Source organism: Emys orbicularis, chromosome 22 (assembly GCF_028017835.1).
Source record: "Emys orbicularis isolate rEmyOrb1 chromosome 22, rEmyOrb1.hap1, whole genome shotgun sequence".
NCBI lineage: Eukaryota > Metazoa > Chordata > Testudines > Emydidae > Emys > Emys orbicularis.
Window position 1 is genome coordinate 15,903,885 of NC_088704.1, and position 15,440 is coordinate 15,919,324.

The following is a 15,440-nucleotide window of genomic DNA, read 5'->3' on the forward strand; positions in this document are numbered from 1 at the left end:
TACTGCCATGCAATAAAAGTGGTGGATTTTTGAACAATGACCTCCTGAGGTTATTAATCCTTTCCCCTCCAGTACATACATTCACAGAGGGCATGAATGTACCACAGCCAAGGTCTCCTTGCCTTCATCTTCATTCCTGTGGCCCAAAGAGCCTTCATGAGAGAAAGATACACAATGCTGGGTAGCAGTCTGCTTAAACATCTGCCTATAGGGAATGACAATGGTAGCAAAAGAAGGCATAATGAGAAGCCTGAAACGCATTTCAATGTTATGATGATATAAGAGGCAGCTCAACCTTTGCTACAGATCTGTATATTTTGCAAACCAGTCTTTAAATCCCATAATTGCAGAAGAGACAAGACATTTCTTTTCCCCAAGACTGACAGTTTCTAGAAACAAAAGATACAACCGGGGCTTCTCTTTACAAGAACAGATTAAGCACATACAAGAGGCAAATTAAAGAGCAATTATAAATAAAATTTGATCAAAAACAAAACCAATTTTTAAACAGTTTATAAATACGTTTTAAATCAAGCCCAGCACACGCTCCCCTCCCACCCCCAAATAAGGTCTGTTTTAAGATGTCTTTAGTCTGGAGCTATTCTGTTAGTTCTGCTAATCCATACCTATTTCAGAGAATTGGTCACAGCACATATTTTCTGATTATCTAAGCTACATGGCTCATGGGTTTAACACTTTTTTTTTGGGGGGGGGGGGGGGGGTAATCCAGTAATTTCAAAATACCAAACAGAAGCAGAAAAATCAAACATTAAAAACCTGCCAAAGGAAATAAAACAAACAGCCCAAATAAAACACATTCTTAAATACATGAGGTAACATTTATTGGGCTCTTTAGAACATTTAACACAATATGAGGTTAGGTGCAGAGCTTTCCATTCTGCCAACTTCTTTTACAGTCTTTGTTAGATCATAACAGGGAATATTTCATTTGCTGGGTGACTAAAAGTCATTGCCAATTATGAAAGGCACAGTAAGATTGCCTTTATGACAAGTCAAAGCATTTGGATAAAGTCATAAGGATTTTCTCTTAATTACAATTTTTAATAAGATATGAGCTGTACAAGTAGCATTTCTGACTGTAAACTACGCTAATAGTTTTAGTGCATATCCATGCTATCATAACCTTGTTACCGCCCACTGGAATGAAATCCTCATTCAGTGATCATATGCATGGGACCATGGCTAAGAATTTAATTTAATAGAAGCAGAGGGCTTCCATAATTCAAGCAAAATAAAAAAAAAAGAATAAGCTCTTTTTGTAATGGAGTTTGAAAACAGGGTCAAGTAATTTAAATGGAACTGATGCAAATAAATGGCTTAAGTTTACTGTAATTACAGCACTTCAGAGGAATCCACTAGTCTTCTGAAAAGCTGGCTCGGTATTCAGTCTTCTTTTTCTTTCCTCATTAGGCCCTGAAGAGGCAATGTCATTTCACTCAGCGAAAAACCCAGAATCCAAGGATCTTTCTTCTGAAAAATATACTACATTCTTCATTGTTCTTTGCAGATATTTTAAACAGAACAGTGGCAAACATGTTTTCTTTTTGAGCACAAGTTGTTTCACTTTTAAATCACACTAATTTCCAAAATGGAAAATTGTAATTAAGCAAACAAAAACCAAAAAGTTTTCAAAAAAAAATTGCTTTTGAGCACCACCACTAAACCCATTTTAAATGCTTTTTGCGTGCAAATGGTTTTCGAAGGCTGGCAACTGCACTTCTTGTAGCCAAACTAAACCTTCTTAAATGTTACTGTGACAATTTAGACCAACACACATTGTGTTACTTTCCAACTCATCTAATCATTGTTATTAACATTCATTCTCTATTACAAAGTGAACTAGCCTCTTTCTGTAACACCAACATTCACATTAACCAGGCCTTTCAGAAGTAAAGTCAGTGAGGAAACTTGCATTTTACTCATTCCAAACTTGTACAATTGACTCTTCGCAAATGAAATTCTCAGCTGAAAATGTATGCTGAACATATGATATGCATCTTCAAGTGTCATATTTTAAAAATTGTTCAATCTGGTAAAAAGCCTCATTTACTTAAAATATTTTTAATTTCAGAAAACAAGGGGTAAGTGCTATAAAAATCAAAGCATTCAAAATGCCAGTTTCACATCAATAATGCTTTGACTTGCTAGTGAATCACTTAAAACTGTAGTGAGGACAAAGGAACTGTGAGCAGAACACCTTTTGCTTCCCTAACAAATCACACCTGCTTCATTTTCCAAACTAAACCCATGAGCCAACCAATATATTACCTGCATCATGGTAGCACAAATATTTATCCCAGTGTCAAAGTCTGATGCCCAGAGTCCCACTCATTCTGCAACTACCACTAATTTGGTCTTGGACTTCTGTTATGTTCCTCATTCTTGCGCTATGCTTCTCAGTACATACTTGACTGTGTAGGCAAAGGCTGCAAAACCAACTATAACAAACAAGTTCGCCAACGCTCCTCCTAAGAGTCCATGGTTACGATTGGCCTGCTGAAGACCTGGGTGATTGGCAGCTGCCAGTGGTACGTGCCCATTAAGGAGCGGTATCCCATTTTGACCATGGTGTGCTTCCCCATCTGGGACAACATCTGGTAACGGAAGGGATGGAGGTCTGTTATTGAGCTCTTCTTGTGCTTTCTGTTTTTGTTTGATCTCCTGGAGGGAAAAAAATGAAAGGAATCATTGAAAGCGAAGTGGATTAAGCTTTCTGCCAAGTCACCTTGTGTCTTATCAAAAAGTCTATCCATGCAAAGAAGTGAGACTGATGCAGAAGATATTCCTTCTCAATGTATATCCAGGTGCAGCTCCACAGAGACAGCTTCTTGGTCATTTTTTATCCATAATGAAGTTATAAAAGTTAAGAGATGGAAGGTCATATAGTCTACAGGTCCCATCTAGTCCTGGATTGTTGTTCCATATACTATATTTTCCAATGCTCTGTATCACTCTAAATGTCCTAAACAATGGGATTTGCACAATTTCTCTTGAGGTAACTATTTCACAGAGTAATGAACTTCACTATTAGCAACCTTTCCATAATATTCACCCTAAATGCTTTTCTCTTAATATAACCCCATTATTTATTTATATCCATTTGAAAAGACCTAAAAAAAATTCTTCACATTCTTTGGAGGTTTACACCTTCAAATATTTGCAGACAGTAACTACGACACCTTCTTGTGGTCGTCATTTAGCCAAACTATGTTTAGTTTTTAAATGTTCACTTGTACATTTTCTATACCTGGTTTAAAATTTGAATTTTTTCTGAGAATTGGGACACTTTTTTCAGAAAATGTCTTTTAAGACTGCCTCTATATTTGCCACTACGAAGACCCTTGAGTGGGATAATGTAATTCAAGTACTTTAAGAGTTATGAATAACCCAACAATTCTCAAAGAACTGAAATGGAAGAAACAGGAATCCTCAGAGCATCATCTCATGGTTAGAGCCCCAAGTAAATCTCTTACAAGTTAAATGTATAGATACTCAGGTTCTGACAAGAATATCATTACCACTATAGGGTATCAAACTGCACATCTTAATCATTTTGGGGCTATCGGGAAGAGAGCACTGTGAAGGATGGAGGATCTCATGTTCTCTGGTAACTCTGCTAGCTGATTATAGGGAAAGCAGATTCCAATGCTCCAGTCCAAGACTAATTATGACGGGAGGAGGAAGTGGAGATGAGACCCCAGATCTCAGAAGGCCCCAAGGGGAGAAAAAAAAAAGGCTAAAACTGCACTATGTAACGTATTCAGATGTGTAATGGAGAATGTAGGTAATCAAACTCTGAAGTCTAGATGGATTTGATGCACTGTGTTTTAAAAGCCCTGATGGGAGGTCTGGACCTACTGACTGATTACTCGGCCCAGAAATTCCCTTTGTGCCTATGAATACTGCGAACAGCATTAGCCAGGCTCGCTTTGTGCTTCCCCATGCTTGCATCCAAATTATGGCTGCCTCCCCTGTATGAGTCCAATGGGAGGAAGTGCTTTCTGTAGATTCTCTCCCTTCTCTAGCACATCCACATTGGACTGCTGGAATCTGTCCCTAAATGTACAACTTTTGATTCTCCAAGCAACAGATCTTGGTATTTAAATACAGAATTTTCTACCCAGAGAACCATGTTTCTAATTTTTATACACTGAAAAATCAGGCTGCTTTAGAGGGGTCTCCAATTGGACACCCAAAATTGAGGAACCTAAAAGTGACTAGTCTCTTGAAAATCTTGGCCAATTTGCATAATCTGCATATTTACACAGCGATAAAACATGAAAGCCAGAAATAATCAAATGAACTTTCTTACCTCCACCACTTCAGGGAACAGCTCACAGAAGACTTTATCTTTTAAATTAAATGCTAAGCTTTGTGCAGCAAGCTGTCTTTTCTATCAAGGAAACCAGAAAGGAACGTCAGCTTGAAAATTAAATTTTAAAATAGACATTAAGCATTAAAGCATCTGGAGGATATTTCACATAAGAACGCTAAAAAGGTGCTAACCTACTACTTTATATTTGTAGCTACTTCACATCTGTGACTACAGACTCATTGGTAATGACTTTCTATAAACCCCCACTCTTCAGAAGTTCTTAACTGCATTTTATTTGAATGCTTTTCCATTCTGTGTATGCCCAATGGTAACTGGGGGGTGAGTGGGGGAAGCAGAGGGGAGAAATAGTCCAATAATGTAGCTACATTTCATGGAGAACCTTCACTTCAAAACAGTCAAAAGGTCTTGTCCAGAAGGGTGAGAAGAAAAGGTTACAAAATCCCTCCCTTGGATTTGAAAGACTGACCTATTCAGCCCAATGTTGAATTCCAACTAACCTATTAATAAAACAAATATTTCAATGTAAAAAATTAGCTTTGTAGTCAGAAGCTGTGGCACTTAAGTTACATTTCCCACCCGTGATCCAAACCCTTGACTCTATGCTCCTTTAAACACCCTCATTTTCTCATCTGCCCATTGACTAAATTCAAAGGCAGAGCCAGGTCTAGAACCCACGACTGCTGGATTCCAGTCTCGTGCCTAACCACTGGGACGTGCTCAACATACCCTGACCTCAACAACAACAACAAAAATTAAATTAAATAAAAGATATGATATTAGGAGCTTACCTTGAATTCTGAGGTTTCTATGCTGCCCAATGTAGGGCCCTTTTCCACCATAAAACTAAGGAGGCCTGTCAAGATTGTTGAGACTGACCACGCTGGATTCCATGTATCAGGGTGGAAATCAGTGATTGAAAGACACAACCTTCAAAAAGCAAAACAAGCAGTGCACTTTATTCCTTGCCATTAGTAAAAAGGGAAAATAATACTACGTGTGATACAAGTTTCAAAACAGATGTTAATTAAATCCTTACCTTGTATTGCATTTAAATCTTCCATTAGGAGTTATCATATAAATACTAGGAGGTTTAAAAGGAAATTCTCTGGGGAAAATTAATTTCCCATGGTAATAGCCACCTGTATTGTATATAAAAAAAAGGAAAGATTTGTTCTGCACTAAGGAAATGCTTTCCTCAAATACTCATAATGTTGCAGCAAATAAGATTTAAAGCAACGTTTACTATAAACACACTCCAAACATTTAAAAACTAATCAACTTAGGCCCTTCACTGATACAAATGATGGTCAGTACCTTTGGGAAAGACATATTTTGGAGGTACTATTATTCTGTCATCTGCATAAAGCAAGCAATGTTTTCCAATTGTCAAGTCCTTATTTCATCTACTCAGGGTTCTCCCTTTAAACACACATCTGCACAAATGGCAGGGTCTTGCCTGCTATCATCATGCTGGACATTTTAAGTCCACTGAAAAATCCAATTTCAGAAGCAGATCCTTTGGGTGAGGCTGGAATATACAGCGAATTATTATATTTAGGCAAATTAATTCGATATGATACTCAGCCTCTCCAGGGATGACATTTACAAAAAAAGGGTGTATGCCTCAACTCTAGTAAGAGCAGAGTATGTGATAAGCCAGAAATAAGTTTTATTAGCACTTTCAGTTTGTTTTTTAAAGTAAAATCGGACAAAACTGGCTATTTTTAACACTGTTCGTCTTGGCTACCAACCAACTGGGCTCCCTGTGTTTTCCGGAAGATCTGTGGCAATCGCTAAAAATCAGACTTCGTTAAACAAAGAACTAAGGGTGCCATATTAAAAAAAGATCAGAGAGAACTGTGCTAAGACTTTGAGGAACACTAAGGGATTTGCTAGAATTACTTGGTGCTAGAGGGAATCATTAGAGGACAATGCTAACACTATCTCATTTCAAGAGGCTATTACACAAGTCAAAGGCAAGTATTACAGTTTTATGATTGAAGTAAATCGTTGTGCTCATACACTTAAAACCACTTCTGTTACATAAGAAAGACCCATTCATACAATTATGAACTACTACTCATCAAATATAGATAGCAATATACAGCATGTGCATGCTTTGGCAACAAGCTAATGTTTACCTTCATATGGAGTCATTTCAGGTCCTCGTACAACATAGTGCCTAAAGGAACAAAGGAATTTTGTATTAGAGGTGGGAAACCCAACACCTTACGTGCATCAAATTTCCAAAGGGAACACAAAGTATAAATGGGTTTATCACCTCAGCTCAACAGCTTCATATTAGTCTCCTTTTACTACTCCCTCATAAAAGATTCCAATACAAAAATGAAGGTGTATATGAAGCTCAGACTTGACAACCCAGATGGTCTGGGTCTCTATGATCGTAAGAACGATTCATTCGGATTCTTACCATTCAAGGATATTAGATGGGAGGGGTTCAGCACAGATATAAGGCACTGGATCTTTTTTAATTCGAAGGTAGTCCTGCTTAAGTCTCTGTGTTGCTGTTGTTGGTGCTCTCTTATTACTGTTGTTGCTCATCTAGTTTTTTAAAAAAAATTATAAACAGACATGACCTCAATATAATCTTACCGATAACATGGTTAATGAAAGCAATCCCCCTCAAATAAACAGGGTCACAACTGGTTCTTACTGACCCACCAACAAGACAGACTGCAGGCAGCAAACTCAATTGCTGTCAACTAGTACTAGACTTTCTGATCCTGAGGACTCAATGCAGTTAGTTCTGTTTAAACAGATTAATGGATACAAAGGCTGGTTTGAACAATGTATCAGAAATGCCAGAGCACTATGTTACAACAAATACACCTGAACATCAAGTCTGACCCTGATTTTATGTGATTGTTTCCAGTACCGAGAAATAATTTGCTTTGTATGTTTATTTTTTCAAAGAGGGGGGGAAAACACTCCTCTTAATGGTTTTGAATTCTGAGCCAAGGACTACTTTGCACAAACCAATTTTATATTCTGGTAGCACCAAAAGGCTCCAACCCCATTGTGCTAGGCACCACACAAATATAGAATAAAAAAAGGACCTAACTCAAAGACAGATATAGACAAAAAAGTAACTTGTCAAAAGTACAATACATTTTCTTCCCAGTTTTCCCTTTGCATAACAACCCCACCCCCCCAAACTCATTTCCAGCTGCCAGTCAACCTGCCTCACAGTCCCTCATGTCCTCCTTGCATCCTCCAAGTAGGAAAACACTCAGCCGACTTCAAACCACCTTCCTTTCTGAATAGCTAGTTCTCCAGTGATTTTCCACTTCTCAGACCTAAAAGCTTTTTAAAAGAAGTTCCACTCAAACCTCTACATATGGTGGATTCTTAAATATCATCACCACCACACTGTATGTATAAATGGCAAATTTAGAACATCCTGTTAGCCAGCCAGTTTCCAGAGATAATGCATTCATGGCTCAGAGGTTTCTCTAAACATTAAAATCAACCAGAGAAGACTGTTACCCGAGAGTAGCAGTTACTGTTAAGACAAACAAAAATACATAACATGAATGGCTCTGCATTATGCAAGGCACCTTGAAAAATCAATCTGGTTTTGTGCCAGAGCACAAACTGAACAGATTGTGATGGCTGATACTCTTGACATGCTAAGCACAAGATCCGCACAGCAGGGCCACTAGAAAGACTACTAAGGGACACTGTGCACATGAATTTTAAGACTTTTTTTATACACTCAAGCTCTTGCATACCTTTTTGTACTTTGATTTTTAAAATAATGTCCCCAATGGAGAGAAAAAGACAGTCATTTACTTTCATAAAAACCAATTAGTGTGACAATATATTAACACAGACCTATTTTCTCTCCACATTCAATGTTATCTAAAAATTAGAAATGGAAAAACAAAACCTACATTTTTACTGAACACAGTTTTGTAAAGTTGAACCTCCAGCCATCTGGAGCAGGGTTTTTAGCAGCTAAATTCCTCAAGAGTTGAATTCATTTCTTGATTCAATATGTGTTTAAAGCAAAATTAATTTTTATCTGTGCTACTTTTGACTCTAAAAACTTTGAGAAACCCATTATGAAGCATACTGACTTTTGGGTGAAAGATGCTAAAATAAGAATCATGTTGTCTGCTTTGAGACCCATTAAATCAACAGAAAAGGCATTTTCAAACCGAGTTATGTGCCCTCAGATGCACACGCAGCTCCTACTGAAATCAAAGCTGTCAGTAACAAAGGGAAGTCTCATGTCTCTCCTGGGAAGAAGGGAAGCAACACCCCTTCTCAACTAACATCTCTAGAATATACACCGATTAAAAGCCTGCCATTCAACTTTTTTCATACAATAAATCACAGAATCAAGAAAGTCACTTGGCCTTATTCTTGGAAGTTTGACAACTTTTATAAAGGTATGAGACAGTGCTCATTTAATGCTGTGGGAGACACTGAAGTAAAAAAAGATCCCATAGACAACTTTCAGATTTTATTAGGACCATATTATTACATGGTGTCCCTTGAAATCTGACTAGTGTACAAATGGATGTATTCTCCCCAAAAAACTAGTTTTATGTGCCTTAGGATAAAGAAAAAAGAAATACAGAGAAAATAACTGTGGGGTGTGGTGGGTTTTGTTTGCTTGTGTCTTTTTTAAAAAGGAGACTAAAGTTATACTACAGGTTGGACATGAAGCCCCAATTTTGGGAACATCTCATTAAAATAATGAGCAGAGAAATTTACAGCTGACTGATGCTAAGGATGAACAAATCAGTACTCAAGGATATATCACTGTTAGGCTGCATTCCACGGGTGGTTAACAAAGCTTGCTAAAATTTCTGTTCTACCTAAAAAACTGTTATTGCTGGTAAGGATGTAGGCTACCAGAGTTAGCTTTTACTAAGCTTTCTTTATCTGTGAATGCCAATTACAGTACAGCCCAGAGAGAAATACTGGTCAAATTAGTAAACTTGTTTTGGGGTTATACCTCATGTATGAAATGAGCAGTTAGATCCCAGCTTTAAACAGAGAAATTTTCCTCCAGGTCGGAAGACAGCCAATATGGATATTAATTATGAATTTTATTAATCTACAACAAGTGGTAACACACTATTTTTGACAGGAGTTAGGGGGAGGCAAATGAAGTTTTGGAGGAAAGAAATTAAAGAAAGATATTAACATCTCAGACTTTAATTCAAAATCTTATTCAACATAGGAGGAAAAAAGCTCCAAAGCCTCTGTTTGATCCATATTTGCTAAAAAACTGACTTTCACACTGTGGATTTTTGTTTTGTCTTTATTCCTGCAACTTCCCCCCAGTAACCACATGAGATTTCTGATCCTGCAAACTGTTCTACATGGGCAGACCTCTGTGCCCCCAGGAAGCCCCAGTGTAAGTCAATGGGGGTTCACCCACACAGAGGAACTTGCATGAAGCTGGCTAAGTGAGGTATTTTAATTGTTATAATTGTACTGTGTCTGGCAGTCAGAAGTCTTTGAGAATGGTGTGCCTTACTTCTTATAGGCTGCATGAAAAATACAAAAATTATATTGTAACAACAAATATATTTGTATACCGTATTGTTGTCCTCCCTCACAAATAGAGACACTTGTAATACCCTTAAGTTAAAAGGAAAACATTTACAAAACTGAAAAGAAATGTATTTGGGATGTTTTAAAACACATTCAATGAGAACAGCTTTTGTTTGTAATCAGATTTTTCTTTGTAGCATTTCTAGATAACTTGCATAGACATTTGTGTTTCTAAGCACCAAAAGCAGGACTCAATCCTGAAAACCCTTACTTCCTTGGATATGGGTCTGCAGGGTCGTACCTGATGAATGCAGATAACCAAGGAGAGGGTGACTAATGCTAGCCAACAGGTCTTCAAAAGACCTTTGCTAACAAATACAACTGTTTTTTTTAAATTAATATTTCTAACCTGACAGTTTTCCTTGGAAAACAGCTTCCACCCCATCCCCGTAAGAAATTCCCTGATAATAAACTGCTCCCCCACAAAGATTAAACAGCCAGGAGGAAATGATACCACAAGACCGGGGGGAAGTAAATGAACACGTCCCAGCGAGGAGCATCCGTGCTGCGGCTAGCTTAACCCCTCTCATCTTCTACCTAGAGACCCGGGGGGGCCTCACCACCAGCCAAATCCTGCCAGCGGAAATAAATCACTGCTCCCCTACAGCCACTCCCAGGGACCGACTCCCCGATCCCGCCAAGGACCCAGCAGAATCTGTGGGGGGGACTCAGCCCCGCACTCCCCGGTGACACTGAGAGAAAGCCCCGAAAGCCCAGACACCCCCCGGGAGAGGCCCTGGGAGAACAGGCCGCCCCTAGCCCGGAGGGGGCTCTGCTGGGGAAGGGCGCAGCTCGTCGGTGTCGGGACCTCCCCAGCTGCCCCCTGCGCCTCCCCCCGCGAGGGGCTCCGTTCCCCCCCAGCCGGCCCCACACTCCCGCCAAGCGCCGGCAGCTCCCCGATCCCTCCCCGGCGAGCCGCCCTAGGCCCCTGGGGCCCGGCCTGGAGCCCGCGTACCTCTCGCTGCTCAGGCGGGAGCCTCGGCCGCTCGGTCCCTCGGGGAAGCTCCGTCCGGCTGCAGACGCCGGGGAGGGGGGAGAAGGAACTTCAGGCGGGACACAGCAAGCGCCGGGATACGGGTCCGTCCGCTGCCCCCCTCCACCGCCGCTACTATCCAAGATGGCCGCCAGAGGGAGGCGGAGCCGGGCCAGAGCCGGCTTCCCCTTCCGAGAGGCGGGACCGAAACGCGCCTCTGGTCGTTCTAGTGGAGGGAGAGGAGAGAGAGCCTTCCAACTGCCGCCACCCCATCGACTTCCGCTTCCGGCCTATAGCTAACTTCCGCTTCCGCTTCCGTTTGAACTAAGACGCTGGTTGCGGCGGGGCTGGGTTGTGGTTGAGGGACGGTGGTGTAGGCCCGGCTCTGTGGCGCGGAGAGCCCGGCCCGGTCCGGGCAGTCTTCGGGCTTCCTCCTCTTTACGACATAGGGATCTGCCGCAGAGCAGCGTTCCCCATTCCCAGCCCGAGCCAGGCCCCCGCAGCGGGGGTGTGACTGACCAGTACCCAATGGCCGGGGGGGGGGGGTCTCTTGTTAGTTTGCCTTCGGGTTTCTGAGCCCGTAGGGCCCCGTCTGTCATCTCCCAGCACAAAAACTAGGATCTTAGCAATTTTTTAAGAAAAGGTGCTAATCTCACTTAACGTGACTCCAGGGGCTGGGGCTTTAAGAAAAGCTCCAGACGTGGCAAGACTTGCAAGCAAATCAGAATCCTGGCAGTGCCGCCATATTTGCATGATCCTGTTACATGGTGATGTCATCGTCCTGTGCGGCATCATTTGTGCTGTGGCCCAGTGGCGTTGCATTAGGCTGGCCTTGGTATCAGAACGTTAACAGATGCCTTTGCCTCGTTGTGCATTACATGGCCATCATTGCTCTGTGGCATGATGCTGCTGTAGATATAGATGTTTAAGAGAAGAGGTTTTAGTGCTTCTGTAACTGAATAGCTTCTAAAATACCTTTTATTTTATAATTACCACCTGAAATTATGCATAACTTCAAGCCATAATTTGTACTAGTGCATCAGAGCAGAAAACACTTCAAAACACTTTTTTTTAAATTTTTTAGTGTGTTACTTTATTTTGCACGTGCAGTAACTCCTCTTACACAAACTTCTCAGGACAGCCACATTTCCAAATAAAGGATAGATATGTAAAGAGCCACAATACTAGACTTCTTAGAACATGTAAATGGAAACTTGGAACAAATGCTTCAATAAAGCATATACAAACAACTCCTCTTGTCAACAGGAAAAGAAGCCAACCAAGAATTGAAATCTCTCTTAATCCAAGGAAGATTTAAATATTTATTTAAGATTTTGTGCAATCGGATCATCTCACAAGAGGCGCTTCTCATGTGAAATGCTCCTTCTGTTGAAATCAATATCAAAACTGCCACTGACTTCAATAGGGCGAGGATTTCACCCATAATTTCTGCCAAGACAAGGACAGATATACATTCTTACTCTAGTTTTCTTCCCTATAGTAAAACCAATAAGCCTAACCCTGGAAATGAACCAAATGCAACTTCCCCCATGTATGCTGTATTTTGTCAGGTAGCAATATGACAGACACCTCCAATGCCAGTGCACCTGAACCTTGCTAGGAGCAAATATTTAATGTCACAAAGAGATCCAATATGCCTACAATCATAAAACAATAGCTTTCTTAAGGAAAAACACATGCTTAAACTTAACCAAAGGTTTAAATGTAATAGAAACCTTAAATCTACTTAACTTTAATGAGCAATGTTACATTTTTTAAACATTATTTTTATTAAGATTTTAAATACGTACGCAGCAGCACTCCACTGTTGAAGCCTGAGATTTAAAGAAGAGCAAAGATAGTTTGTGTCCTGTAGTGAAAATCTCCTTGCTCTTCAGAATAAAGTGCCTTATCTCACAACACATGACTAAGAAAAGGCGCTAAGTAACATGTTTAAAGCCACAGAATCCATTATTTGGGTAAATTCTTCAGGAGACATAAGGAATAAAATATAGTATTGTCCCACCCTCTATAAGCCATAAAACAGAAAATTCTGGAAAGAATGGGATATGTTTGCTATCTTTTGTATTTCTCATAGTAAATACAGTTCCAAGTGAAATGCAAAACCAGAGTTATTATATTAATACAATTAAATATTTCTGGATCCAAGAAGTACAATTCTGCAGCTTTTTGTGTTCAGGAGAGTGAAGTGAAAAATGGGGAATAATTCTTATCCCAAGCTGAGCAGCTACTTAATTTGAGAGTATTTTGGTAGTTCATTTCAGCTCTTCAGGCTAGCTATTTTTCCATTTTACTGTATACTTATTAACTTCTTGCATCTTTACCTTTCCTTTCATCTTCCTGAGATAAGTGCAGCTTGAATGATAGTTCTTTGTTACTAAAGATATGAGGTTTGCCAAGCCTTGAGAAATTTCAGCTCAGTATATATTACATGACATGTTTTGAATGTGTATATTTATTTCACAACTCAGGTTAGTAGTAGTCATTTATCCTTTTCATGTGACAGAATTACTCATTCTGTGTTTTTAAAATAGTATAGCTGTTGTGGGCCACTGTCCTTCTACCTGTTTTGAAAGCTTGAGGGTGAGGCTGGGTATCATGCTATATGTACTTTGTAGATATCTTTTTACTATCTTAGAAATGTCATTCCGCTTTGCTCTTTGGAAAACAGATGTGGAAATGTTTCTAATCTGCCTTATCGCCTAGATATCCAGCACTGATTCATGTAATACTCACTTTTCAAGTGTTCTACAGAAGTTGATTCAGAGATAGCTATTATTTCATGTTAAGCATCCTTTTAGCATCTCACTTATTGTTTGGTAGATTTTATATTAGTTGGAAATAGGTATGGAAATGCTGTTAATGTGCCGGAGGACTCTGCAGCACTGATCTGTCTCCTTTTTTCATACACAGCTCAGCTCTGGATTCCTTATTACTGGCATTTTGCCTGGTGCATGTCAGCGTAGTATCTGGGCACACCCCAAATGGCTCAGATAGCCCTAAAGAGACTACTCACATATAGGAAGCTAATACTGTAGCTCAGCACCAAGATAGGTTCTTTTTTTTAAAAAGAACAGAGAAAAGGGAGACATTGATGATAGGTGAAACTGATCTGTCATAAATGGGAAAACCTGAACATAGAGACGATTCTTAGTGTTTTCTGAGCATTGCTAGGTTTAGGGTTAGCTCAGTTTTTGACAGCAAGGAATTTCAGAGAGAAGAGTTGCCTGAGACTTGTCATGGAGAACTCCCTGGCTCTAGCTATCTGTAGCCTCACCCTTGGCACAATGAGCATGTTTATGCAATTCTCTGTTCCAAAGACCTTGATTAACAGATCATGTTCATCCAAAGTTTGGTCATTTATATCTTACTAATCCTGAAATCTTATAGTATATCTCACTCTGAGTAAGATAGTATTTAACTGGCATAACTGTCCTTGTCTAATTTGGTCTCTTATACACATGCCGCTGCCGTCTGACACCTCTGCTTCCTAATTTATTCCTCGTTATCTGACATTGCATCTAATGATCATATCCCTCCTCATCTTACCAACATCTTACTACTAAGTATTATTTGTATTACAGTAGCAACCTAAATGAGCTTGGTATTGTACAGACATATATGAAGACAGAGCCCCTGCCTCAAATTGCTCACTTTCTATAGAAACAAAAACATGAAGGGTTGGGGGGACAGGGAAACAAAATAGAAGCTGAGTGGCCAGGGTAAAGATTGGCAAATGTCATGTTAGCTGAATGGTCACATAAGCTTGCTATCAAGTGCTTTTGCTGATTTTCTTTCAGAGAAAATGTCACCTACGTATGATACTTAATGATAGGCCAAGACAACTGTTAGAAGATTGTTCTATCATTCCTTAACCAGCACTATATCTGACCACGCTATCACCTAATTTAGCCAATGTAGTGCCCAATTACATTCTCAAGAGGAGACAAATGAGGCCTAGGGTTTGGTTTGGTTTTTTGTGGTGTTTTGCTTTTACTGCTCATCTCTGGAGACTTGAGTTCCAGTCCTGGTTGAGGTCTTTTAGGTAGAGTGAATCTGAGAGTCTCATCCTATCTCTCATGTTACAATTTGTTAATACACAAAATCACTACACATTTAGAAGCAGCTACTCAAGAAAGGCCCCGAAATAAACTACTAATGGGGTGGGATCATTGAGAGGTTGGGATTGAATTGACAGGAACTGGCAGGACTGGAGTAACAGGTTGTTACAGTTCAGGTTTTGAGGTGTGTGAGAAGAGAAGTAAATGCCAAAACATCTGCCTACACTACGTCTGGCTCACTTACATAAGCACCAAACCTACACAAACCCGTGGAAATAAAGACAAAAAAGGTAACTTTCAAGTACTTTTGCTCAGGTTCTGAGAGAGGATTAACATTTCACTATCACCTCCGTACTGAGTTACATCTCAGAGATCTAATGAGCAATCTTTTGCTAGCTGGTTTCACATGCTGTTCTTTCAAGGCACTTGAGATTTG

General features: G+C 39.9%; 1 protein-coding gene across 1 annotated transcript; it reads right to left on the reverse strand.

Moving 5' to 3' along the window:
• Positions 1 to 292: 292 nt before the first annotated feature.
• UBE2J2 (ubiquitin conjugating enzyme E2 J2) lies at positions 293 to 11,074 on the reverse strand. Its single transcript, XM_065421299.1, has 7 exons — positions 10,905 to 11,074; positions 6,789 to 6,919; positions 6,499 to 6,539; positions 5,394 to 5,496; positions 5,146 to 5,284; positions 4,334 to 4,414; positions 293 to 2,682 (listed from the first exon to the last, which is right to left on the reverse strand). Exons 2-7 carry the CDS (start codon positions 6,917 to 6,919, stop codon positions 2,398 to 2,400), a joined length of 780 nt encoding a protein of 259 aa, XP_065277371.1. The 5' UTR covers positions 10,905 to 11,074; the 3' UTR covers positions 293 to 2,397.
• Positions 11,075 to 15,440: the final 4,366 nt, after the last annotated feature.

What these genes read in the sequence shown, in the direction of transcription:
- UBE2J2 (XM_065421299.1), bottom strand. Translation starts at nt 6,919, where the DNA reads ATGAGCAACAACAGTAATAAGAGAGCACCAACAACAGCAACACAGAGA. An exon ending in CCATCTAATATCCTTGAATG is followed by an intron (nt 6,540 to 6,788) that starts GTAAGAATCCGA and finishes TTGTTCCTTTAG; the next exon opens with GCACTATGTTGTACGAGGAC. An exon ending in TGTTCCCTGAAGTGGTGGAG is followed by an intron (nt 2,683 to 4,333) that starts GTAAGAAAGTTC and finishes TTTTCCCTCCAG; the next exon opens with GAGATCAAACAAAAACAGAA.